The following is a 27,953-nucleotide window of genomic DNA, read 5'->3' on the forward strand; positions in this document are numbered from 1 at the left end:
TATGTTATGAATAGTCATGTATAATACGTGTTCAATGTACATTATGCGAACAAACAATGCAGGTAAGATATGCAATGTATACTTAAACGTATCAAGTAAAATTTTGAATTAAAATCTCATGCTTAACAGATATCTCATTTATAAATACATCTTTTTTCCAATCAACGTTTCATAAAAAATACAAAACTGTAACAACTTCAGATGATCTGACAGTAATTCATTTATTTTAAAAAATCCAAACAAATTATGATTGTTCTTAAGTTTATTTAAAAATACATTATTCATTAAAAAACACTGCCAAACGTTCTTATTATTCGATGTGCACAAAAACTCATAATTAATAACAAAGATTTGCAAATTTAATTAATTAATCTTAAAAAAGAAAACAAAAGTGTCACTTAAGCATCCTGTATAACCTCTTTTATTGATCTGCACGCGCCTGATTTTTGAGCGCGCGCTAATAACACTTCCGTGGTAATAATGCGGGCCTCGTGACCTGTGAAGGCAGCGGGAAAGGTGGTTCGAAAGGTCAAGAAAGGGGCCGGGACTGGCTGTAATCACCTGCACCAGGAGCACCGCAGCTCCGTTTTACCTGCCGTGTCTGTCACAGCACAGGTGCTGCTGCTGACCTTTACTCTAAAAGTGACTTTTAAAAAGAATCTCACGCTTTTGCTGACACCGGCTCGGCAAATTCCCCCGCACATTTTTAGGATGCCTGGCTGCGCCGGCCTAAAAGGGGAGAGCTTCCTGAACCGGCTGGAATAGGATGTCAACAAATGACGCAGCAGAAGCGGAGCTCAGAGTTGTAGGAGGGGAGACAGCGGCGATTCAGCGCGGGACAGCACCTCCGAGGAGCACAACCAGCGCACGGTAGATTTTAACCACTTTAAAGTTCACTTTACTCCACATAGTCCTGTTATTATGAGAAAAGTGTGCTTCGTTTATGACGCAACGCGACTCTATATCCCTCCGCGTTGGTTTAAAACAAAAACGTTCTTCTCCTTCGGGGAGCCAGCCCTCCGAACCGCGTTCAAAAAACTGCACTATATGGTCTAAACCGTTTTTGAAGATGAGAAAACGTGTCGCAGCAAAATAATTCAACCATATATCGATAGGTGACGTCACTTTGGCAAATTCGGCTTTGACATTGCACTCCTATTAAAACATTTAGGTTTGTTTTCGGAATATTTGCTGCCATATGTGAGGGGGTTTAGAACGCACAAGAGTTAGCTTACTTTGGAGTTACTTTAGCCTGAGCTGTGGTGTTTGCTGGATTTTAGAATGTCTTTCGCTATGGTGGCACTAAAATGTAACTCATCAGTTACCCCCATGAACATGGTGCTGCTTTAACTTCAGTGCCATTGTTTTGGCAGGCAGGTTGACACACGTTCACTCCAGGCTGCAGTGCAGCTGAGCCATACATGCATACACAACCCCCCCGGCTGTGCCTGCAATGTATGCCAGGCTGGAAGACGGATGCGTCTGGGCATCAGGACAAGTCTCAATCTGTCCTGACCCCTTTTGTAATTGCTTGTCATCTTTTGTTTGGCAAAAATCCACTAACAAAGCTTTTAAGGAGGAAGTCATTTTCTGGACTTTGTGTTTTTCTGTGTGGAACTCACACCCACACTTGAGGTTCAGGCTGGATCCATTTGGATTATGTAACTGGCTTGTAAATGGTCGCACACCCACATTGAGGAAGCCAAGAACACAGCAATCCAATGCAAAGCTGCAACCTCTCTGAGCCAAAAAATTAATCATTATCTTAAAAACCTCTAGATGAAAGAGCAGGTGACTTTCTCCTGACATGTCAGGCGTCGCACTGAGGTTTGCGTATCCGCACGCCAGACCTATTTTGTTCTTTTCGTCTAGTATTTTATTTTATTTTGCTAGAAACATGTGATCATTTTCATTTTTAAGTATTTATTTAAAATGTTAGCCAAAAGTATACCAGCGTTGTCTGTTTTTATCTTGATCAAATAGATAAACACTCCCACTTCAGCAAGTGCAAGGTCAAATGATCAAACTGATCAAACAAATTATTAATCCCTGAAAAGTAATCCCAAACAAATAACTGTCAGAGCTGGGTTATTTAAAAAATTCACAGATTTTTACTCAAAAAATGCACTTTTATAGATGATTTTTAAAGTCAGATTTCATCGTTTTTTGAACATAAATTCTACCTTTTCTGCATTTTAAATCTGCAATTAGGTAAAAAGTTATTTTCATTTGAAATTGGTTTTTAAAAAAGGGTAATTCTACCAATTTTTATCAAATCTTGTTGAATCAGAAATTGAATTGATTAGTGGGCTGTGATCCTTTTACCTGCTTTTAAAGATTCACTCAGATGAAAATGGTGTTTTAGAGGTTTTCTATCATGTTCTTGTGGATTTTTTCCTCGTGATGGAGGACAAATATAAAGAAAGTTCAGCTTAAATTACATCTGAGTATTTACGTTTTTCAAATCTTTGTGAATTCGGAGCAGACAAAAAAAATACCATTGAATAAATATCGTATTTGTGTTGTAGAAGCTACAACTTTCCAGATCCGCTCCATTCTGATGCATCCACTTATAGACAAATAGATCCATGTACGTCTTAGTTTTTCTCATCTGAGTTGACATTTGGCTCAAAACTGTACGGTTGGATAGCTTTGATATTGCTCAACATTTTTGTTGCACCACTAATGTTATGTTGGGGGGTTGAGGGGCTGTAAGCTAGCGGGAAAAAATCTGAACAAAGGGATGCGCCTCCGAGGAGGAAGTGTTGGCAGGCTTACACGGCGCCAGCTGTCCCGCCCATAACCCAGAGGTGAATTTCAGATGAACTACTGCAGTTCAGCAGAAACTATGTCCTAGGAAACAAGACAGGTTTTTTGATTTTGTCTTAAAATGCCATAATCGTAATTAAAAGACCACTGTGAACATTTTTTAAGAGGATCAAAAGATGATCGGAGAGAAAATTTGAACTTTACCACTGAGGTTGAGGTTTTTGTTTAAAACAGTAAAAATTTTGGAACGTTTGGGAATCAAAATTTATTCTAGATTTACAGAGATTTAAAGATTTATTTTCATTTCACCACAGGAGTGAAACGAAATTCGTCCCAGCGGCTGATTACAGTGCATTCAGCTGAAAAGCCAGGAGAAATCAAAACATTTAAAAAAATGATCATTGAGAGTTTGCTTTATTTACTAAATAATGTTCCATTTCATTGGGTTCTCATGATCAACTGTTAGTTTTTAAATCTTGACTAAAGAGTGCAGATATTGTAATGATGACTGTCTTTATGGCACACCACCCTTTTAAAGGCATATCCCTTGCCCTATCACCTCATGACAGTTTAGTTTAAAGCATCAACTTATTGAGTCAGATTCTGTCGTCTGGTTTTGTCTGCTCTTGTTACTGTCACTATAAGGTAAACTCTCTGAGGGTTCCTCTTTAATGAACATGGATCCCCTCAGGTCTGCCAGCGCTAACATATTACACTGTTGAGATAAGATTTGTTCTGCCGCCTCTGGCTAAGTAAGGTTTTAAAAAAAACACGCTTATTAGGGTGTGTTTTCTTAGAAGAAAATGAGAGTAAGGCGTTTTCTCCTCCCTTGCGCTTCTCTCTCATGTCTTGTCGTGGCAAGCTTGAAAGGAGAATGTGCTCTAATGAGGTAGATGAGGTGCCCCTGAAGGCAAGGCGGCACGCTGGCAGGTACAGAAGACTGTGCACGTTTTTAGGAAAGAGCAATGCAAGCTAATGAAAATTGCTTCACTTTGTGACAGCAGAGGGTAACTCAGGTGGCATATGGACTAACCAGAAGCTGCAGTGCACTTCTAAACTGTCTTTTCTACAGTAAAACGAAAACGATGCCCTGAAATACTCATTAAGAGATGATCGCTTTCATTTCATGTGCTGTTTGTTGAGCAAAGGTTGTTGCTACAGTGACACATCCAGCCCAATTTAGATAAGGACTCATCTTTGTGCTGCCATCGTCACGGGGAAAGGGATTTTGGCACAGCAGTGAGGGTTCAGCAGCAGTTAATGTGCATATGCATGTTTCAGGAATCGTGAGTGGGAGCTGGTTGGAAGAGAAAGTGCTGACTGGTTACATAAGCTCTGTTTATCAGGCCAGCACTGTTGGAATGATGAGATGAGAGGAGCTGATGTGTTGTTGTTAAGTCTCAGTTTTGCGCTTAGCAACATCTAGAAAAGATTCTGCAGCAGTAAATGAAGACATTGGAAGTCATTATGTTGCATAAAACATTGTGTGAGCTGTTAAAGAATCGTTTGATTGCATATATCCCTTTGACTTCGAACTTTTTAGCAAAAAGAGACATTTACTAACAGCTAATATGAGTTTTTTTGTTGGAAGTGGAAGTGCTAAAATAGAACTTAAACAAGCTGAGCTCTTCAGGACAGCTGCACTTTTCACTTTTATGTCCAAATGTTCTGTTTTCAGGAAGCGTTTTGTGCCACGAAGCTGCAATTCACCCCTCAATGGGTGTAAAAGCCTGTAATTATTAACAGTTGACTTCAGATGTAAATCTTGCGCTACCATGGTAACATTTGAGGGGGGAGTTGTGTGCTCATTGTGTCTGTAGAGTTTTAGAAAAGTTGGTGTTTATAAGGCACCGACTAACACCAGTGCTGATCATTTTAGAATGGAAAAATGGAGCCTTGATAAAAACTATTTCTTCTGCTTTGTTCTGCTGTGACTCATCACTTTTACAGTAGATTAAAATGCAACATAATGAATATAAAATGACTTTTAAAACAGTTTTAGGGGGTAAGTTCATTTTAAAAGTGTTAACCAGCATTTAGTACACGTACACTAATTATTATTTAAATTGAAACTGTAACCAAAAACAAAAGTCTTTATTTATTTTTAATCTCTCGCACCATCACAATAGATAATTGAACCGTCCAGGACTTAGCCTGCCTTTACCCTGCGGTAGCTGGCATTGGCTCCAGCATCCTCCAATGACCCTGAGCGGAAACGGAAGATGGAAGAATTAAAACGACAGTTTTTCTCAAATGACTCAAACATCCCACTTCTCACTCAGTGTCCCTTTATCAAACAGAGACATATGCTACACCTCCGGAACTCAGGCGTTTTCAGTGATGATAAAAAGCTGAAACATCAGTACATCACAAGCTAAAATTAAACCCAGCGCTCCGGCAGGATGGTAATCTCCATGTTGCACTGATTCCCTTTCTGGCAGCTTGGAATGAAAACTACCCTGCTACCCTGACAACATGAAGACTCAATAAAATCTATGATTCAAGTAAAAAAAATCAAAAAAAAAATCTAGTCATTTATTAAGAACTTAAAATACAGTTAAAACAATCCATGTTTGAGTGAAATATTTTGACTTTTTTCTTAAGGCAACACCAGCGAGACACATTTGATGGAAGATTCCTGCGTGACCTTCATCAGGGTGACACAAGTCCAGCTGAACAAGATCAGTGTGCCATCAGACATGAAGAAACACACAAACGTAAAGCTCACTTACTCAACACACAATTAAAACTTAACAAATCTTTTGATATTAGAGTCTGTTTGCCTTCCATCTGATCTGTGACCAGAGCGTGTTTCTCTTCTGATTATGTTGCAGCGCTAATTTCAGAAGCAGATGGGGTTAGGAAAGACGCAGCATCACATGAAGAGCTTTTGGATGTGCATATCCAGAGCTCTGTCGGGCCCAGTTTCACCTCCTGCTTTTCCTTAAGACTGTCCAGATCAAAGTTACAGCTTCAGGAGAATTCAGATGCCAGGTCGGGTCAGCAGACCAGGTAACTTTTCCAGTTTTCAGAGTCTGTTCTTTATCTTTGTTGTACTGTAAAACCTGGTAACATATTTCACCCTGTAGCACTTTGCATGACACAGTCATCTTAAATCAATAAAAAAATTAATTCAAGGGGTTTGTTTTTATTTGTTTTTTGTTGGTGGGTTAAAGAAAGCTATTGCTATTAGTTTGGAGGCAAGAAAGAGTCTTGATGGTAAAAGAACCGAAAGTTTCTCTCAGAAGGATATTTAGCAGTTAAAAACAATGTAAAAAATTAAACTATCTAGAATCTAGAAAAAACATGTACATAACTTACCGTATTTTCTGGATTATAAGTCGCCCTTTTTTTCATACTTTGGCAAGGGGTGCGACTTATACTCCGCAGCGACTTATATTAGAAATAAATTGAAATAAATACATTGTTAACCCTCCTGTTGTGTTCATTTGTGAGGAACAAAGATGATGTTCCTGGGTCAATTTGATGTATGAGGTATGTTAAGTGTTAAGAGAATGTTAAGTGACTCAGAGAATCAGAAAACCTTTTTTACAGTAAGATCTTGAAGGCTAACAACATAATATTCTATTTTCCAATGATTTCATAGATTCAGAAATGCAATAAAAATGACAACTGTTTCTACAAATACAGGATGACAGAGTATTAGTTGGCTAATGATGCTTCATGAAAAGAATAGATAAATAGGTTTGAGAAAGAATTACTGTGAAATTATGAGATAAACAGTCTGCTATGATTTTGTCATATGAGGTTGTGCAAGTTATTGTATCTTGGTCTCAGATTTTGTCAAATAAATTTCCATTCAAAATGCTACTTATAGTCCAGTGCGACTTATCTGTGTTTTTTTCTACTTTATAATGCATTTTTGGGCTGGTGCGACTTATAGTCCGGAGCGACTTATAGTCCGGAGCGACTTATAGTCCGGAAAATACGGGTAATTAAAAATATCCCAAGCTAGTCAGCAAGCCATGTTACTGTTGGGTCTGAGTTTTTCTGTGGAAATATCTCATTTTTGTTCTAATGTGTTTAAATTTCAGGTTTTTATTTGTTTTTTGGTCACATCCCTTCTATATTAAGAGGTCTCCAACATTAGGCTTGTGACTGACAGAACAGGCTCTATTAGTTCAGGATAGACTCGCCTTATCTGACTGCACTTAGCCAGCATCTCCTTATATAGACATCTTGAAATGAGGGCGTGTATTCTGTTGCAGCGTTTGTACCGCGACTGCATTGGTGACCCATGTACCAAACTAAAGAGAAAAAAATACTTCAGTAATGCTGGAGTTATTATCCATGGCTGGTTACTTTAGGGCATGTTTACCTCTGAAAATGTTTGGCTGGAAAACAAAAATCGGAATGTCGATGATCCCGTTGATCGGCATTGCTGTAAAGCCGTTGAAAAAGGGACTTTTACTTTTTCCCAAAAAAAGTCTTAGAGATTGTTTTGAGATAATCCATAGTTTGTTTGTTTTTTTACGTTATTTTGGTAAAAATGTTGGTGAATCCTCAATTTTTATTTTTTGTTTTTAAATAACTTTAGTTTAGTCATTCAGTGCCCTTGTTTTATACTTTCACTAGGAAATCGGAAATATCTGAATTTGGGATGAGTCATTTCAAAGGTTTAAAAAAAAAATAACCTTAACCTCACATGTTTACTTTCTGATTCACCTTCTTCTCTTTGCTGTTTACAGTTCCACTGTTGCACAAGTGAAAGAGACAAAAGTTGCTATCTCTGAGGTAAATATCATAATGGTCACAATGAGATAGTCTAGCTTATATAATAAAATCAGTAATGAAATAACAGTAAACTAAAATGATCTAAATAGGGCAGATGTGATGACAAGACATTTCAAACTATCCACCACTTGGTTTTGTTGTCTCTTTAAAGATGATGGTGACACCTCAAACAACTGTTGCTAACAATGATTTTAACAGTTAAAGGAGACAGGTTGTGTGTGTTTCTCTGCACATGTTCAGTTTTTCAAAATAACCTGTTTGTCAAGACTGCAACCAGTTGAAAAGCCAAAGCATGGGAACTCGGTCATTTGAAAAGCATTAGCTCCTGTCAGAATGCAATTTGGTGTTCTCATTGCAGATCTTCCTTCCTCACATCTACTTTTTTTTTGTAAAAATTAGACATTTCATTGTTTATTTGTTCAGAATTTCCACTGCTAGCACTAAAATGTGTTTGGTTCTTATTGATTTATGAAAATGTTGGTCTGAAAGTAGATCGCAAATATCTTTTGTGATTGGTCAGTAAACCATAAACAAGTTCACAGCATATTAGCACTAGTAATTCAATTGTTGTCTTAACAGGGTAATGGACTGAGGTCATCACCGCCTGGCACGTCTGCAGAGCTGACCAGGATCTGTCCCGTAACAGGGAAAACTCCTTTTCCAGTGAAGAGTGCGGCACATATCATTCCAGATGCTGTTAATAACAATTTGGGGAATGCCACAGACTTCAGTTCTATTGAAGGTCTGCCAAATGGTGACTTTGGATCTCATGGTGGTTCACGCACTTCTCCATGTGAATTGCAAGAAAGATCTTGCTCTGTAAGTGGAACTGAGAAAGAACAAAATCAGCGAGATTGTACAGTCTTCAATAAGCATCATCTTTGGAAGGTTTCTGACTGTACTGCCATGTTGTCTTCCACTGTGGTAACAGTTCTTGCTCCTCACTGGAGTGGAAGAGTGCGGCGACCCAAAAAATTTGACGGAACTCTGAGTTCAGAAACTGTGGGGAATTCGCAGGACTATCCATACAGTGAGCATATTTTGAACCGGGGTGGTGAAAGTCCCTTGAATGCTAGATCACATGTGCCAAGAACAGTCCCATCAATGGGAATTAGGAGGACTACAGTAGACTGGTCATCTAAAAGTGATCCATCAAGCTTCAACTTGGGATTTAAAAGGGAAATGAGTCACTCTGTGTCTTTGGATCCTGGTGCTATAAGCTCTTCCAGCACCACTCCATCAACCAGAGTGCCATACTTCTTTGACCCAAATATACCAATGAGGAATCCCCAAACTGGCCAACAAGAAGCACTTTCATCTGCAAGCTCTAAACTGGCAAACAGCAGTTTGCCTCTGTCATTGAGAAAATCAAATTCCAACGACAGAAGCTCCAACAAAACCTCTGCCTTCCCTGTGGTTAACCTTTCACGTGTAAAAGGTTTTCCAAATGATCAAAACCAAAACATGCTGACAAAGCAACACTCTCAACAGAACACAAATGAGGAAGACAGACAGAAATCCCTTTTTATTCCATCGTCTAGTTCTTATAGGACTAATGAAACTGGACCTGTCCTTTCCCCAAGGTCTTTCAGTCAGAAAGTTGTACACAAGGCAGAGGATCCTGCCTTTACCCAACAACCCAATGCAGTAAATAAGAATCTAACCACTGTTGCACCATTCAGTCACTCACTTCAGACAAAAGGACTTTCAGCAATTCAACAAAACTCCACAGTTTTGGAAAAAAAATCAGAATCCTGTTTGGACAATTCCATCTCCCCTTTATCCAGCCAGTCCTTATATGGTCACACTACCATTACAAAAACTCATTCTCTTCCCAGACGACCCACTCTGACATCCACCTCTTGGTGGAAACAAGTTTCTCAAGAAGGAAATTATCTCGCCGTTGATAAAACAACCAAAGAACAGTCAAAAACAGCTGTGGTTCCTCCATTTAATCATAATGACCAAATGGTCTATTTAAATCTGAATGACAACAAGCAACTGGATAATCATATCTCAAGTAACAACAACCCAACAGAGTTGCTACTCAAAGATGATGTGATCTCTGCTGTGAAGACATTGTCAACTGACACAAGGAGACCGGACAAACAGGAGTGTGCGTCAGTTGTGAACAAAGAACCACATAAATCTTACAGCATGCCAGATGTATTGAGCTGTAGAATAAGCAGACCAACTGTGCCACTGATGCCAAAGAACACTAAAGATTTCCCGAAGCTTGAAGTAAGTAATAGTTCCTTTAAAGCAAATGTGATTAAAATTCCACCGACATTGATGACCCCCAAGTGGTCTGATACCATGCCAGAAACCAATCCCAGACACAAAACTGGTGATTGTCTGTCCAACACCTCAACTCTACAGTCTCCAAACATGGACTCACAAAAGTTTGCCAAGTCTTATGGTTTCCCCACTACTGTTAATAGCCAAGTTGCTGCTTCTAAGGCTTCCTCTCCAAACAGAAAAATATGTTCTTTCCATTTGTACACAGTTGAGACTCCTGCCCAACCCTCTTCACCACAAGCACCCAAAGTTACAAGCAATCCCACTCCTATTGGATTTGAACGAAGTTATGCTCGCATCCCCAAACTTTATTCTTCTAAAAATCCATCCAGCTATACTCCGACATTCAGCTTTCCCTCAAAAATGAATGGTAGCTCTGTATCTGTCAGTTCCATCACATTGTACAGTGTTCCCAAATCTCCTTCTTTCTCTCATGCAGCCACATCACCCACTTCTACCACATCCACTTTACTGACTCCACCTTTAACCCCAGTCATTCTAAGCCCCAACTCAGAAGCCTCCATCTCCAAGGGAGAAAGTGTTTCTTGCAAAATCCGAGAACAAGAACCTAAGAAATCAACTGCAGAGATGGGGGGTAAAAGAGTGAGACGAGTAACATGGGGGGACCCAGTGGATGTACACTCTTTAGATTCTGAAAATATGCTAAATCCAAAGCTACCATCTCACTCAATGTCAAATCAAACCCTTTTTCCATTTGCTCAATCAGCTGATTCAGAAAAAGAATCATCTCCTGTCATTTCTCCCAGCTCTAAAATGTCCAGCATACAGGATAAAGTTGGGGGAAAGTATCGTTCTCTATCATCTGATTGTGCTGACTTGGCAGCCAGTGGCAAATACAGATGTGGAGACTCTGTGACCTTTGAGCAGGAAAGACAAGATTTAAAGACTTATAGGCAAGAACGGACACTGTCGGCAGAGTCAGGCATAACTCAGAGTCAACTTTCCTCTTCTTCCCAATCTTATGACTTTTCAAATGGTTATAACCTTCGTTACAGTACCACACCTTACTCCACTCTCATGTCTAGCAGACAGGTACAGGAAGAAATAAGACCCAAAGCCAAACGCAACCGATTCCCACTTTTTTCTCCACCTACTCATTCAAATTTTATGCAACAACATGCATTAGAACATGAGCACTCTACAACAACAAAAATGTCTAACCGCCCCATGTCACCCGTAAGGCCAAGTCTGCCTCTCTCCTTACCCCCCCAAAACTTAACTACCTTGAAAGAAAGCTCAACAAGTAGACTGTCAAATATTGATCATATCAACAACAACCATAGCAAAGACAACACTCAAGACTCGAGACCACACAGCCAGTTACAACTCCTGGACAACAGAGTTCACATCACCTTACATTCAGCACCAGGTGATGAAGCTGACGGCACCTCTTCAACATGTGTAACTGAGACATTGGTTTATAAGGTTAAGCCCAAAGTCGATAAAGATGGAGCTGTCCCAAGAAACGCCAAACCCAAACCTTTGAACTACACACAAAATACAGGAGTTTATGTGGAGCCCAGATTTAGTAAACAGACCCAGACAGTCCAGTGTGAAGAAGTAGTTGATCAATCAAGTAATTTGTTTCACAGCTCAAAAGCTAGTCAAACGCCTGTTAGTGAATGTAGCCATCAAAATGTGAAGGACAGCACGTTTGGTAAAAGCATTTCTATGGAAGTCAACAATGAGCAGAGCCCTAGAAAAACCCACTCGGGCATGAAAAAAAGTCTCACTTTACCAAACCCTAACTCATCAAATTCAGAGTCAGAGAGGACCAGCAAAAATTCAAACAAAGTAGATCAGATGTTAAACAAACTGAAGCAAAGATTCAGTTCTAAACGGTCTGATGAGGATTTATCCTTTCCATGGAAATGGAGGCGAGCCTCTCAAACCCTTTCTGTCAGTGGATTAAGTGATGTGAGCGCTGTCAGTGACAACAGTACCGACAGTACTAAAACACTTGAGGAGCAGGTCCAGCAAACAGAGATGGTACCTAACAGTACAGAGGCCACAAGTAAGAAGTCACAAAAAAGATTTGCTTCACTTGTCCCAAATGATAGAAAATCAGCTGGAGGCCAGTTTGCCATTCAGTCAGAAAAATCTTCTATTGAAAATGAACATAACTTTAGCACAGAGCAAACTTCTAAACCTAAAGTTCATTTGACAGTCCAAAATCCAGAAAATATCCAGTCTGACTCAGACCTTAGTGCTGGTATGGCCTCCATAACCACTGCTGCTTCTCAGTGTGGCAAGTCAACTCCCAGTCCCAGAAGCCCCAGGAGTCCTTTCTCCCCCTTTACAACTCTTACTCCTCTCTCACCATTTTCCCCATCTGATGTAATGGATGACAATGTCTTTTACAGCCCAAAATTGCAACGTCACAGGGAGTCAACTTGTGAACCAGGGGAAGGAATGAGCTTAGGTCCAAGGAGACGGGCTTCCACTGGCCCTCCAAGAAATTCAGTCCTGGACAGCAGCCTTTTGACTTCTTCTTATGCAGACCTGAAATACGGGATTGAGCCCGGAAGAAGCTTTTCTGTTAGCTCAGTTCTTTCCAATCGTCCCTCAAAGTCTGAAAGGAATTCTACTCGTTCCAGGTTTATGAGTGTGGGAGATCTTTCTCAGTCTGGGTTGTCTTGTGGAACTAGTGGCACAGGCTTGGATCAGGGACCTTCAACTCCAAACTGGACTGAAGAATTGGGTACAAAGCATTACCGTCAGATGTCAAAGTTTTACAGTGATCCAGACAAAATGCGATCTAGGTCCCTGCCTAGATCTTGGACCCAATGTTTATCAAGCTGTAACATGGCAGCACCTTCTTCTCAACCCGCTACCACCTCGAAACTAGCTCGCCTTCGGGGTCCTAGCATTAACACATGTCATTTTGCATGGGATACAGAGGGTCCCCCTACTCCTCCTCCAACCCCTCCCCTCTCACCAGTCTCCAAATGCATGTCCAAAGCTTTCAACCTTCCTTCTCCTACATTACCTTGCACATCTGGAGTCCTGCAGCAGCCAGATGGCCAACCTTCTAGAGTAAATTTGCCCTCCAAAGGTTACATGGCAAGCCTGGGCACTTTTGACGAATCCTCTGACAGCAGCTCCGACACCACAACAGATGATGAATATTACTTAGAACCAGATGATGATGGAGAGAAGGAGACAGAGCTGTGATAGAAGAAGACTTTATGCTCAAATAAGCGATGGCATGGCATGAAAGATGGTATTAATTTTTGTCAGTAATTACCTCTGTCCTTTTATTTTGTCTTGGTTAAGTAAAATATCTAAATTAATAACTGGAAATTTTGGTTACTGTTTAATTATGCTCTTACTTTCCTTATAGTCCTACTGTAGTAAAAAGCATGATATAAGCTCAGCAAGATTCTTGGTTGGACGGGCTTATGTATGTACACTGTACTTGTGTATGATTGTATTTGTGCTTTTTATAATTGACAAATTAGGTTTGGTTGCATGGCACTATGCAAAAGAGGTATTAAGATTTAATTTGTTGGAATATAACAGGGCAAGATTTGATCCAGGTTTTCCGGATCCTACAGTAGCATAAATGGCACAAGTGTCATCACTTTTAGACTCTGCTGATTTGATGCTAAGATTGCTGGGTGTAAAACTTTTTTTAAATCGTTTTAAGGTTGTTTTTTTAGGTATCTAATATGACTGCATCATATTTTAGTTCTGAAAATAATGCAGACCTTATGAATAGTTAAATCGAGGATAAACTTGTGAGAAACATCTGAAGAACATTCAGAACAATCTGGTCAAAATTGTTGGTTACTGCAGAGTTCTCCTTAGTCTACTCATGTTTGTGTTCCCAGACAAACAAACACTCCCACTGTATCACTACCAGAACACCGAACTCATTTAAGTTTTGAAAGACAATTTGTTTTGAATTTGGATGCAACCCAGTTGATTCAATATCAATTTGTGTCCATTTTTGTTGGATGCATTTGTTGAAAACTAGATAGTGTGCACCTCTTACCAGTTGTTAAGCACAGTAGTGGAGTGCTGATGATTTGGGATAGGGATTTTATTTATTTAAAGCTACACAATATAAAAAACTTGGATTAAGTTATTTTAGATATTCTAGATTCAAAGTATTTTGTTTAAAAAAACAGTCACATCTGACTGGGAGTTTAACAATAACTGTATCTAGCAGCTCAACAGGGTGTTGCCCTTTTCAAACTCCAGACCTGACTTGAGGTCAGTCTACAGCACTTCGGTGAACTTTGATGGAAAAAGTTCACACAGATTGACCTAGGGCTTGAACAGAGAAGTGGATCATAGTTCTCCAAAATCATGCGAGAGATAAATAAACAAAAATATTTTTTCAAGAGGTGTTTTTGAAAAATAAAATCAAAACTTTTTTTTTACATCTGCTTAGTTGTCTATTTTATTTAAAGATTGTTAATGATATTTTTATTTGTTTAATTTAAAGACCTAGTGAGGACAAGATGTTAAGCTCTGATGTATTTAACTTCAGAAATTAAAGAGGGTGTACTTCTTTGCCCACATGTATGTACATATAAATATTAATATATGTGTAGTTATTTTGAAAAGCAAAGATTTGTTCAACTCAACCCCCGTCACCTTTAGGTTTGTTTTTTCTGCCATTTCAGAATCTGTCTCCAAATATTGCATAGCCACTCAAATATTTTCTAAACTCCTTCTTTGGAATATTGTTGTAGAAATTGTACATTGGGATGAAATGACAACATAATTAAATATTTGCTAAAATATAAAATGCTGGTGCCTAATCTTATGTGTAGAGATGATCTCAAATCTTAATATATCTGTTTTATAATAAAAGTGATGTTTCTAATGACTTTCCTTGTGCTTTCTTTTTCTTTTTTACTCCATTTTGTTTTTAAAATGTCAGTTGGAATGGAAAACAAAGCTGCTTAAGGCGACAATTTGATGCAGCTTTTCTGGAGTTACAACTGTGTGTTTGCATTACTAGCAACCGATGACCTGCTATGGAGACGGCAGGATAAACCCTCCTTTTGCCCTGCGAGTGTAATCAGTGTGTCATGTTTACTGGCAGTAAACTCCGGTTTTTTTAACCTTGCGTGAGACTTTCACATTGAGGCAGCACATTCCGCTTTGTCTTGTTAAGCTTGACGTTATCAGAGAAAGACACTAGCAGCACTTTTTCCATTTTAACTCACCAAAGGAAAAGAGAGCACTGATAACATGTACAGATGTGGTGCAGCCCAGCCCTGTGAACACACATCCTAAAAAGTAGCCATGGTGATTATTGGCATATGAGTCAGTCAATGGGCGGCTGGTATAAAGGCCTGCAGGAAACTTTGTGGAGTTGGCTTTTGTTTCCCGACCGGATAAAGATCAAAAATGTCAATATTTAAACGCTGATACACTGTGTGCTGTTGATTAGGAAGTGGGCTATCAAAAAACCTGCATACCAAACAGGAAACTTGGTTTGCTGTTGAAATCAGAGAAACCCACCTTGTTTAAATATTTTCTTTTGAAGTCATAAGGTTGCTGCGGTTTCTTGAATTAAAAAAAGTTTGTTTTTTAATTAGAGTGGCTTCAAACATCACTGGGGTATCATGTGTGCATGCTCATCAGGTGCAGAATTACTGCAAGAAAAAAATTCAAACCTGCAACTGATTTAAACACATTAACGACTTTTTAGATGAAAAAATTATGTGAGGTAGTTGGGGTCATATTAGGTTGAAGTCTATAACTTGGTACTTTAGGATTTGTTTTAGGGGGGGTTAGTAGTCTAAGTAATTGCTCCTTTTTAGTTATTATAGCGCAGCTTTTTAAAATTTGACCTTTGACACCAACGACATATTTTTGGCCACACAATCTTCGCGCTCTGTATTTTTAGATATTTGGATTATTCACAATAAACTTTAGAAGTTGTTGAGTTTGGAGATTCCAGACAATCAGCTATTTGTGAAATATTTAACCAATCTGTTTGGCATTAATAACCATGAATGTTATAAAATCAGCAAATTATTGGTATAGTTAGAGTTTGAGAGATTTCTCCTCATGTTTATGTGGAGGGAGCTGCCCTGGGATTTTATGGGGGAATACACCATTGGTCAAACCATATGCTGTCTTTCAGATAAGTGTTTTGAAAGAAATAACTCTACAAAAATGGTACATTTGCAACTCTGTTCTTTATTCCACTCGTGTTGCACGAAGAAAAAAAGAACATGGACTACTCTACAGTTGTGCTTATGTCAGCCTGGCACATAACTTTACTCTTCCTCACGGGATTTCTGTCAAAAAAAGAGAAGAGTTTAGACTTACTACTGATGTTTTGTTTTTTTCTGAAAATGTCACCATGATCTATAGTTCCCCACCTTGGCTCCAACATCTCTGCTCCGTGCTCTCAGCTTGTTGACCTGAGACTCTGCTATGTCTGCCCTCTCCTCTGCTTCCTCCAGCTCATGCTGCATCTTCCGCAGCTTAGCTAGATTTCCATTCGATTGTTCCTCCTGAAAATAACAGTTAGGGAGCAATTCAAAGTCTGTTGAAGCCCCAAATCAAAGCTCAGCACTAAGGATTTTTTCCTCACCGCCTCCTCTGCAGTCCTCTTGTAGGACTTCACTTTCATCTGCAGTTTATCCACCAGGTCCTGCAGGCGGCTCAGGTTCTTCTTATCCTCCTCCACCTGTTCAGAAGTGTCATTGCTCATTAAGGCATGACTTTTTTTATCATGTGGTATCTGCTGCAGAGGAGCTGTGGAATTTACCTGGTAGGTTAACTCTTTGAGACGCCTCTCATACTTGCGAATTCCCTTCACGGAGTCGCTGCTTTTCTTTTGCTCCATGTCCACCTCATTTTCCAGCTCCCTCACCTGGATAAGGTAAAATCTTTTATAGATTTGAGTGGCTCGGATGTCTGAACTCTAAAGACTGAAGCGTTTACCCTGGTCTCCAGCTTCTGGATCTGCTTTTTGCCACCTTTCATGGCGATTTGCTCAGCTTCATCCAAGCGGTGCTGCAGATCCTTGATGGTTTGCTCCATGTTTTTCTTCATGCGCTCCAGGTGAGAGCTGGTATCCTGCTCCTTCTTGAGCTCCTCCGCCATCATGGCCGCATCAGTGATGGCCTTCTTTGCCTTCTCCTCAGCGTTTCGGCACTCTTGCACAGCCTCCTCCACCTCGTTCTGGAGCTGAGCCACATCAGTCTCCAGCTTCTTCTTCTGGTTCAGAAGGCTGGTATTCTGTGGAGGAACTGTGAAGCATCAGCGGGGAGTGAGGATGCATCTACGGTTGGAGGGGTGGGGATGTACCTGTGAGTGAAGCAGCTGGACTCTTTCGCTGATGTCCAGCAGTTCCTGTTCGGCCAGTTTGCGGCACCTTTCGGTTTGCTCCACCAGAGACCTCAGCTCATCCAGCTCAGCCTGCAGCAGGTTGTTGCGTCTCTCAACGATGGCGATGTTTTCTTTCAAATCGTCATTTCCTCTGAGAGCGTCGTCCAGCTGCAGCTGACAGTCCTGTAACAGCAACATTTCTCAATGATGCAACTTTCTGACCCTTCCAGTCACAGTGCATCCTCCGCTCATCACCTTGAGGTGGGCGTGGACTCCTTTCAGCTGCTTCTGAGCCTCTGCTGCCTGCCGGTTGGCCTGGCTCAGCTGGATCTCCATTTCATTGAGATCTCCCTCCATCTTCTTCTTCAGTCTGAGAGACTCGTTCCTGCTGCGGGTCTCCGCCTCCAGGGAGCTCTGCAGAGTTTCCACCACTCTCTGGTGGTTGCGCTTGGCCTGATCCATCTCCTCATCTCTCTCCGCCATCTTCCGCTCAATGTCTGCCTTCACCTGGTTAAACTCCAGCTGAGCTCGAAGGATCTTGGTCTCCTCGTGCTCAAGGGAACCCTTTTGATGAAACAGTTTTAAAAATGTACACTTTTCGTGGATACCTTTCAAACGCAGCTCAATCCTTGCGAGTATTTTGTACCTCTGCTTCCTCCAGAGCAGTTTGAATTTCGGCCTTTTCCTGCTCCAACTGTTTACGGATTTTCTCCAGCTCGTGGATGCTTTTTCCTCCCGCACCAAGTTGCTCGGTGAGGTCAGAAATTTCCTCTGTTTGAAACAAACTCATTGATTTTTCTGTCTTACAAACCTCTTTTATAGAATTTAATCGGTGAAAAAGTCCTGTGAGGGTCATTTGCTCACCCTGGAGGTTCTTGTTTTCTCGCTTCATGGTTTCCAGATGATCCAGAGACTCCTCGTAGGAGTTTTTCAGTTTAAAAAGTTCCGTGCTGAGGGATCGAGCCTCTTTCTGGGCAGCCTCCAGTTCAGACTGGGACTCTTCAAACTTCTGCTTCCACTCGGCAAGGACCTGGTCAAGCATCCGTTTATATTATCAGATTTATTTCATTTAAGACTCCCAAGCAAACTCAAAAGGTTAATTTTCTGTAGTCTGTAGAATTACCTTATCAAAGTTCCTTTGTTTTTTGTCCAGGGCTGCAGCAGCAGCATTAGACCTCTCCACATCCCCCATCAGATCCTCAATCTCACCCTGAAGCCTGTGTTTGGTTTTCTCCAGGGAGGAGCATTTGGCATTTGCAGCTTCAACTGCTTCCTCAGCATCCTGTAAGCGCAGAGCTAATTTCTTTCTAACAGCAAAATCATACAAAAGAAACTGTTAATAGCTTCTCCCCGCATCAAATGGCGAATCGAAATAAAATTGCATTTTATTATCTGTAATTATATTCCAGCAAGGCCCTACTTTGCTTCTTCCAGCTCCTCTGTCCTCTGGATGGCGTCTGTTTCATACTTGGTCCTCCACTGAGCCACTTCTGAGTTGGCCTTGGACATGCTGCGCTGGAGCTCGGCTTTGGCCTCCTGCTCCTCCTCAAACTGCTCCCTCAACAAATCACAGTCGTGGCGAGAAGACTGCACTGCATGAGCTAGTGCATTCTTGGCCTTAAAGTACAATAGATTTGTTTGATTTTCTTCTTGAGAACACTGAAATTTCCTTTTTAAAAATTTCAAAAATTGAAATGAAACGTACCTTCACTTCTTCCTCTAACTGTCTCTTGAGATCTTCAACCTGCTGGGTGGAGGATAGCTTTCCTCTGGTCAACTGGGACACCAATGAGGCCTTTTCCTCCATCAGCCTGATAAGCTCACCTGCAAGAAACCTTTATAGTTTCCAAGTGGCAATTTATCTCCAAGCTCCTAGAAACCGATTTCTGAACTGCATAGTGTTGTGGAGGTGATCAGGGATTCCATAATATTTTTATGCTTTTTTTTTTTAAATGCATTTACTTGATTCTTTATATTCAGGTGTCTTGTAATAACACCTGTGCTTGCTTGCTGCAAAGTGAACAGTGAAACCTGCATGCATCACCGGATAAGAAGTGCTGGGGTCATGTTTTCTTTTCTGTGCTGAGTTGTTTATGGAAGAAGAGACACCTTTGGATTGCAGACTAGACTTGCAGGCGTGGTCGTCCTTGACTGGTGCGGTAATATCTCCTTGCTTGACACAGAATCTATCTTATGACGTATTTTACATGTTTTCGTGTTGCTCTGTTGGATAATAAACAAAAAGCTGCTGCTTTGGGAGCTGCGAGAGAGCAGATGACAGCGGAGCTTCTGCCTGGTGATGGCTAAACTATTAGATGAAATAATACAATGTTACCATTTTCAGTTTGAAGCTTTGCCTTTTGCATGGTGAAGTCATTGATTGCTCGCTGGGCCTCATCAGACTTAGACCGATATTCAGAAACTTGGTCCTCCAGAGTGCGACACATTTTCTCTAAGTTGGTCTGAAGGAAATGATTTCAAGTTACAGCTTCGAACAAAAAAATATCCACAGTTCTTAGTATTTTCCCCATATTTCTCAATGATTGGAGAAATGTATTTTGGAAATTCTAATAACGGATTCAAACAAAGTAGTGAAAATTAATATATGAAAAGTGGATGAAATGTACAACAAAAATGCAAAAGGATGGGATATCTGTGTGGAAGAAGAAGGAAATGATGTATGCAGTGATGCTAAATTCTAATGTTTAAATTATTCAGGGTATTTATGATGGAAATGTCAGGCTACTTTTATAGTTCATGTTGAGAATAATGCACTTTCATGCCAAAAAAAATATATTAAGCTAGAATGATAGTTAAAAAACAAAACAATAAGTTGCATGCTAATAATAGAAACTCTTCGGAATTCTAATAGACGTCTTAAGCTGTTGAGGCCTCAATGTATTTCCAGCTATAGTAAAAATGTCACTTATGTTTTGGTTTCAAGTAGATGCTAAATTAAGGTTATTTTGGAATGGTTTGGTTCATTTGGAGTGGTTTGGTTCATATTTGCATCAGTGTGGGTAAATGGGTTAACAGCTAACAATGCTTAAAAACATGTTACGAAAATGTGGATATTAGAAACACAGTACATTTATGGTAAAATGTTAACGTTTATGGATGAGAAATATCAGGGTTGTCAATGTTTATGATAAAATTGTAAGTTAAAATTTAAGAAACATTGGGGTTAAAGGCTAGGACCAAACATTTCTGTTTTTGTTAAGAAAACCTGTGATTTTGTTGTTCATGTTAAGCTGATATGCAACAAAACTATGAAAAACGGTGAAAGACGTAAAATGAAAAGGTAAATCTACGGTAATTATTATGTAACATTTTCAAGCCACTTGGTGTAAATCTGGAATTCTAGCATATTTATAAAATTATATAGAGACATTTCTTGACACAGAAGTCTATGGAAATAAGGGCTCAAACTGGTAAACATAATTTTGGGAAATTACATTTTAATAGTTTGGGTTTTATATGGAAGTTGCAAGAATCTTTTGCTCCATTAACCATGAATCTCATGATAAATCCCAAACCAAAAAGCAGTCTGTAAGATTTGTTGACACATTTGTAAGGAAGGGCTTACCTTGGCTTTGGCGATATGCTCCATGTTGGAAACCACATCGTCCAGCTCCAGTTTGAGCTCACTCTTCTCCTTCTCAAGTTTCTGTTTGACCCTCTGCAGGTTGTCGATCTGCTCGCCCAGGTCAGCATTGCTGTCTGCGTTCTTCTTTCTCAGAGACGCAGCCGTGGCTTCATACTGCAGAGTTGCCTCTTCGAGGTCCCTGCGCATCTTCTGGAACTCGGCCTCCCGTTTCTTGTTCATCTCAATCTGGGCAGAGGTGGCTCCTCCAGCCTCCTCCAGTCTCTCGCTGATCTCTTCCAGCTCCCTGCTCAGGTCGGCCCTTTGCTTCTCCACTTTGGCCCGAGCAGCTCGTTCTGCCTCCAGCTCTTCTTCCAGCTCCTCAATGCGGGCCTTGGAGTTCGCAAAATTGCTATATATTATAAAAATATTGTCACAAAATACAGTGAGTGCAAATCTATTTTTACCTGTAACTCTTTGAGTTTCTTCTGGAGTTGAGCAGCCATTGCCTGTTCATCCTCAATTTTACTGAGCTGTTGACTTAGCTCAAATTCTTTCCTGCATTCAAAGACAAAAAGATTCAAGTAAAAAACATTTCCAGTATGAAGTTTTCCTTTTAATTTTTTATGTTTGAGAAAGATGAAGAAAATGTTACTTTTTGAGTTTCTCCTCCAGCTGCTGCTTGTCGTTCTCCAGATCCATGACACTTTCTAGGGTAAGTTTCAAGTCCCCCTCCAGTTTTCTCTTGGCTCTCTCCAGATCCATTCTGATTTTTTTCTCCTGCTCCAACGATCCTTCAAGCTGAAAAACAACATTTACTCTGTCTACTCCTTCTCCATCTTGACCTTTCACATACTGAACCTTAATGAAACTCACATCATCAACTTGCTGTTCCAGCTTGGCTTTGGCCTTGGTGAGAGAGTTGACTTTGTCCTCCTCACTCTGAAGGTCATCCAGCGTCTGCTGGTGGGCCTCCTGAAGAGCTTTCTTCTCTTTAGTCAGCTTGGCAATGATTTCATCCAAAGCTGCCATCTCTTCAGTCAGGTTTTTAACCTATACCAGTACATATACACCAACTGCCATTCATTTCTGAATCTGGTGTCTCCAGAGAAGCAAATTCAAATATTATGTCTCATACCTTATTCTCAGTGGCATGTTTTTCCTTCTCCACTTTAGCCAGAGTGAGCTCCAGATCGTCAATGTCCTTCTTGAGCTCTGAGCACTCATCCTCCAACTTCCTCTTCTTTGCGGCCAACTCTGCATTCATCTCTTCTTCATCTTCCACTCTCTCTGTCAGCTCTTTGACTTTGGCCTCCAGCTGGATCTTGCTTTTGATGAGACCTTCACAACGTTCCTCAGCATCATTAAGACTGTCTTGCTCCTGGAAAGGGGAAGTCAAACCTGTTTTAGGTCTCAACAGCGTGTATGTGTTGCATGGTGTGATGTGTGATTACTCTTACAGACTGGACTTGAATCTGTAAGTCATTCTTCTCTTGGAGAAAGGTAACCATTTTTTCCTCCAGCTCTTTCTTGCGGGCTTCAGACTTTGCAAATGCATCTTTGAGCTTTGTAAACTCCTCTTTCATGTTCGCCATCTCTTTTACAGTCTCAGCTGATTTCAGCAGAGGCTTAATCTTGAAGTACATCTTCATCCAGGGCCAATTTTTGACTCCCATGAAGGCACGAATGTTCCACTGGATCACGAGTAAGGAATCCCTTTGGATGACACCAGGGACTTTGAGTCACGTTTTTAGTAAAAAAAAAGTTCATGTTTATTGGGAAAATTTAACACCTACCTTCTCTCAACAATTTTCTGAAACTCAATCCTGGCAAGAAGACCTCTGGATCTCGCTTGAAATCTAGTGATGATGAGAGCGAGACGATCGTCTCTCATTTCCTCAAGAAGACCAAGCAGGCCAGCTTTAAAGAACACCTGATATTGCAGAGGGTTAATCGTAATTTCTTAAAAACACGGACACATAAAGGCACTTCAACCTGGAACTGAACCAACCTTTGTGTGTCCAAGCCTGTACTGTTCATGATCAATGTCCAAAGAGCCCAAAAGTTTCTCTGTGGCTTTTTTGTTGTCCATGAACTGACCTTCAGGGATGGAGCTGGGGTTCAAGATGCGGTATCTTAAATGACACGAGCCCAACATCATTACAAGCAGTTCAAGGACAGTGCAAAGTGAGCTAAAGCATTGTAATGTATTGTCTTGCCTTTGCTTGAAGTCCCCATACTGGATCCTGTTGGGGAATCCCTTCCTGCAGATCCTGATGCCTTCCAGCACGCCGTTACAGCGGAGCTGGTGCATGACAAGAGGATTCTCCATCGCCCCAGGAGTCTTTGTCTCATTGGGGATGATGCACCGCACGAAATGAGGATGAGTAGATCTGAGATTTGTCATTAGTTTATTGAGATTTTCCTGTGAACATATTCCAAAATAAGTTAAATATTCAACCTACGACATGTGCCGACACTTATAGATGCTTTACCCTGTGCAGAGCAGACACAGTCTGAAAGGAAGAGCCTTTCTTCTTTGCTCCTTTTCCTTTTCCTCCTGCATCCTGGGCTGTGAGAGAGAATTTAATATTCAGATTTTGCTTCTTGTTCATCAGCTGGAAGATAATCATTTGGATCCGAAGGTTTAAAGACACTTTACCTGCGTCAGCTCCCGCATAGCCAACAAAAAGCATGGACAGCAGCTTCAGATTGGACTTCTGATAAAGTCCAACCACTGTCTCATTCAGTGGATCTTTGTTCTTCTCAAGCCAGTTAGAAATGTTGTAATCAACAATACCAGCATAGTGGACCAGGGAGAAATGAGCTTCTGCTTTCCCTTTGACAGCCCTGGGTTTTTGGAAGTTGGGACTTTTCCCCAGATGGTTGTCATAAAGTTTGGCTTTGAACGTCGCCTCACTGGCTTTTGGGAACATGCACTCCTCTTCAAGGATGGACATGATACCCATGGGCTGAAGGAACAGGTGATACATACAGTTGAAATGAGGTATCAATTAAATCATATTTTCACCAATCAATGACTTTTAAAATATTTATCCCATTTATTGACATTAAAAAGCAGTTGTAAGACAGTTTACTGCAAACATGAAGATATAGTTTTTCAAATGCCAAGAATCTCAAAGTCTGGAAGACACCAACCTTTTCAATAAGTTCAATGCAGGCAGCCAAGTCCATGCCAAAGTCAATGAACTCCCACACGATACCCTCTTTCTTGTACTCTTCTTGTTCCAACACAAACATGTGGTGGTTGAAGAACTGCTGGAGCTTCTCATTAGTGTAGTTGATGCACAGCTGCTCAAAGGTGTTTAACTAGAAACCAAAAGCAAAGAGGATTGGATGCAAAGTCTCAATGAGAAACTGATGTCCAGCAAACATGAACATACTTCAAATATCTCAAATCCAGCAATGTCCAACACGCCAATGAAGTGCTGACGTGGCTGTTTGGTATCCAGCGACTGGTTGATTCTCACCACCATCCACAAGAACATCTTCTCATACACTGACTTGGCCAGAGCGCCAACAGAGTAGTACACCTAAAAACAGAGACCGCAAACTCATTCACAGTGCAGAGGGTGGATTTTTACCTCACAAAACGTACATTCTGTGTGTTTTGCATTGGCTGTATATGAGACCTGGACTGAGTGAGTGTGCTGTCACCCATAGAAAATGGTTTGCTTCCAGTTCCAACGAAATGAAGTCAATTCTGTCACCATTTTTCCATAAAACACGTCACCACGTTGAAACCAGAATCTTCAGTAAGCAGTGATTGGTTCAAGTCTATATGAGTCAACTACTATGACAACCACTCTTACCAATCAGTTGTGAGTTTGTTGGAAAGCCACACCCCTAACACTTGAAGTGGGATCAGAATGTTCTGTCAATCAAAGTCTTTGAACATTTCATCTGAGCTCCCATACTTTCATTGAGGCATCTGATTGGCCAGTTTATAACTAAAATAAATCTCACTACAGAATAATTATTATGAAAAAAAATTAGGTTTAGCAAGAACATGTTAAAAAAGGTAGAAGGGTAAGAATGGTTATTCTGATAAATAGTTTATTTCTCATAAACGTGTAAAGGTTCTTAACGTATTTTACTCTTTGTTTAAAACAAAGTCTATGGGATTTTGGCTTGTTTGAACCAGTAGGTACTTCCTGTTTGGGGGGTGGGGTCACTAAGTCGAGTTCCCATTCCCAGTCAATGGCTTTTTTGTCAGTTTACCTGTTGTACACTTTGACCTTTTGTGACCCACTCATTGCCTACTTTCACTCTTGGGTGGCATAGGCCCTTAATGATGTCAGCCGAGTTCAGACCCATGAGATATGCCGCTTTGTCGACATCTGTAGTAAAATATTGTCTCATTTAGGAATTTTTATACAATATCCTGTTGACAGACACAAACAAGGAGATCTGATGAGCTTTTACCCTCTGTGCCATCAGGTTCTGCTTGCTCCTCCCTCTGCTTCTGTTTGAACTTCAGGTTTCCATAATGCATGATGGCCCCAGTTAGCTTATAAATGCCATTCTTCTCCTCTTGGGTGAAGCCCAGAACATCAAAAGCTTCCTAAAGTAACAGAATCGAAAGTTAATAGCAAATCTGCATGTGTGGTCTTCCTCTCATTCAACCAACTTTTCTCACATCAGTAGCCATAAGCTCTTCTGAGTCACTGATGGACGCAACCGTTGTCTCTCCTTGGGAAATGTAGGCATAGTCGTATGGGTTGTTTGTGATCAACAGCATTTCTGTTAAAGATAAAGTTTATGGTTTTGTGTTGCATCAGCATCTTTGTTGCACTTTGACAATTATCTAACTTTCTCTCACCAAGAAGTTCAGGCTTCTGCTGGGACAGAATCTGGTAGAAGATGTGGTAGTCCCTCTCAGCCTTCAGCTGATAGGTGACACGAGATTTTTCCAGCAGATCTAAAAATAGAAAAATCAAAGAATCGTATAAATTCTCAAACTATTTATATGTCAAGGATAGAAAAAACATAACTGATGGTGAGTTGGTGCAGCGCTCTACTCACATGTCTCAATGTCAGCAGAGGACAACTTCCCACTTACGCCAAAGTGGATTCGGATGAATTTACCCTGTAAACACAATTTATTTGAACATGAAAGATTTTGTCCAATGTTCATGTTTTGAATTAAAAAATGTTACCGGTATATATTTTTGGTTGTTTGTCCAGTTTTTTGAATGACTTCACCAAAATACTTTATTGTAATATAGTAATAATTTGCCCCATTGGAGGGGTTATTCTTCATTTTTGTTTGAACAATCTTAATTTTTTCCAAAGTTTTTCTATCAGAACCAGTTTTACTTTCTTACTCAGCACCATGACACCACCTCGGGTTATAATTGGTTCAATTATGAACAAAGCAAATTTACTTAAAAAATTCTGTTTTCTGAATAAAAATGATGAGGAAACTCACAAATCTGGAGGAGTTGTCATTTCTGATGGTTTTGGCGTTTCCAAAAGCCTCCAGAGCAGGGTTGGCTTGGATGATTTGATCTTCCAGAGTACCCTGCACACATCAAGATGTGTCCTATTTCATTGTCTAAAGTGGTTTTGAATATACTGCAGGATTAAGTCAAATGCACTTACCTTTTTCTCCTGACTGGGATCCTTCTTGCCAGAAGCAGCTGCAATGCTGGCAAAGTACTGGATGACTCTCTTGGTGTTTACAGTCTTTCCTGCACCAGATTCTCCACTGAGAAAAGGGAAGACAAATGGCATGAACACATTGGAGATCAAAAATGGTTCCTAACAGGATAGAGATGGACTCACGTGATGAGGATTGACTGGTTCTCCCTGTCTGTAAAGTTGAAGACAAAGATTGGTGTTAGCTTTCATGCTTTGGTTGCACCACAAACTGCTGCATCCAAGCTGAACCCACCTGACAGCATATACTGGTAAGCATTGTCAGAGATGGAGAAGATGTGAGGAGGAGCTTCACTCCTCTTCTTCCCTCTGTAAGCAGCGACCACCAACTTGTCGTACACTGGCAGCCACTTGTAGGGGTTGACGGTCACACAGAACAGCCCTGAGTAGGTCTGCAGATGGAAACACACAGGATGGCTTTATTTGAACCAGAGTGAAGGAAGATGTGTCATTAAATGAAAGGGTCCGCACTCACGTAGATCATCCATGTTGCATAACGCTCTTTGAGGTTAAACAGCACAGCGGGCTCATGGAGGAACGTGAACATCGCCATGTCTTCGATTTTATCAAACTTTGGCGGGTTTTGGGGGTGGACATCAACCTCCTTAACAGTGACAGTCTGGGAAGATTTACCGCCATGGTTACCTTTCTAGATACCTCTAATCTGAAACCACAAGTGCTCAAACGTACTTTTCCATCTGCAGTCTCGACGGTGACTTTGTCACCATCTCTGCTGGCGATGGTGGCTTTGACGAACTCCACCTCCGGGTCGGGTACGAAGCAAGCCCTCTTCATGTCAAAGGGGCGTGTCTGAGCCTCCAGGCGCTCCATCTCTGATTTCCTCAGGAAGGGGGCTGCAGACCCAAACTCCGCCATGAGGGCTTCTCCTGCCATCTTAAAAGCTGTGGAGCAAAATGTAGCAATTAAATGTGATATAAGTTTACTAAAATCACTTTTAAGCATATTAACTTGTGCTTTCAAAGGCCTTTCGACTATGAAGAATAATTATGAATTGAATATTTTAAAGTTCAAAATCATTAAAAGATATAATGTTTATTATCTGTAGTCTCTATACATTGACTTTTTAGTACTTTTCCCTAGAAATGGTATTCATAAAATGCATCAATGTGTTTAAATCTGAAGCCTTTTTGGGCTTTCAAACAACAAAAGAACAACAATAATAATACAAGGAATAATAATAATATGAATACCATGAGCATAATAGAGCAGATAATTAGATTTGTATGCAACTGGGTTTAACTTTAGTTTTGAATATAAATGTTTTTTCAGTGTTGAGGGGGGAGGTATCATACATCTCTTTACCTGTTTTTCTTTTCTCTCCTCTATGACAGATTCTCTTCAGTTGGTCTCTGTGAGGACAAAAGACAGACAGTTTTTAGATGTGATCAGTGATGTGATGTGATGTGAAGTCATGTTTGGATGCTTACCTGCAGGTACCGCTGTCTTGTCCTTGCCTCACTTTTTAGAACTCCCCTTTTTATACATCCAGGAGGCAGAGCTTGGCACATTCAGCTGCCCT

At 40.5% G+C, this 27,953-nt stretch overlaps 1 protein-coding gene and 1 non-coding gene across 3 annotated transcripts; one reads left to right on the plus strand and one right to left on the minus strand.

The window, feature by feature from the left end:
* Positions 1–721: 721 nt before the first annotated feature.
* On the plus strand, positions 722–14,684 carry zmp:0000000991 (uncharacterized). The gene is made up of 5 exons (XR_013652033.1): positions 722–870; positions 5,374–5,486; positions 5,604–5,781; positions 7,479–7,524; positions 8,104–14,684. It is a non-coding gene; the product is annotated as an uncharacterized zmp:0000000991 (transcript).
* Positions 14,685–15,988: 1,304 nt separating this feature from the next.
* On the minus strand, positions 15,989–27,880 carry LOC101156287 (myosin-7). 2 transcript variants are annotated; one of them, XM_023950243.2, is made up of 39 exons: positions 27,862–27,880; positions 27,737–27,783; positions 27,104–27,315; positions 26,889–27,032; positions 26,649–26,805; positions 26,540–26,567; positions 26,357–26,462; positions 26,184–26,276; positions 25,778–25,841; positions 25,575–25,673; positions 25,392–25,495; positions 25,178–25,316; positions 24,974–25,092; positions 24,136–24,285; positions 23,891–24,061; positions 23,394–23,703; positions 23,227–23,303; positions 22,951–23,156; positions 22,743–22,866; positions 22,528–22,664; positions 22,192–22,447; positions 21,870–22,112; positions 21,608–21,784; positions 21,387–21,532; positions 21,199–21,289; positions 20,735–21,124; positions 19,484–19,610; positions 18,854–18,972; positions 18,569–18,765; positions 18,272–18,455; positions 18,013–18,178; positions 17,795–17,919; positions 17,404–17,712; positions 17,128–17,331; positions 16,762–17,058; positions 16,586–16,690; positions 16,409–16,504; positions 16,194–16,328; positions 15,989–16,109 (listed from the first exon to the last, which is right to left on the minus strand). In XM_023950243.2, exons 3-39 carry the CDS (start codon positions 27,305–27,307, stop codon positions 16,089–16,091), a joined length of 5,820 nt encoding a protein of 1,939 aa, XP_023806011.1. In that variant the 5' UTR covers positions 27,308–27,315; positions 27,737–27,783; positions 27,862–27,880; the 3' UTR covers positions 15,989–16,088. The 2 variants fall into 2 exon arrangements, with proteins under 2 accessions (XP_023806011.1, XP_078794308.1); XM_078938182.1 differs by having other exon boundaries at positions 16,409–16,690.
* Between the last annotated feature and the right edge of the window lie 73 nt (positions 27,881–27,953).

Source organism: Oryzias latipes, chromosome 20 (assembly GCF_053564925.1).
Source record: "Oryzias latipes strain Hd-rR chromosome 20, Olatipes_Hd-rR_3.1".
NCBI lineage: Eukaryota > Metazoa > Chordata > Actinopteri > Beloniformes > Adrianichthyidae > Oryzias > Oryzias latipes.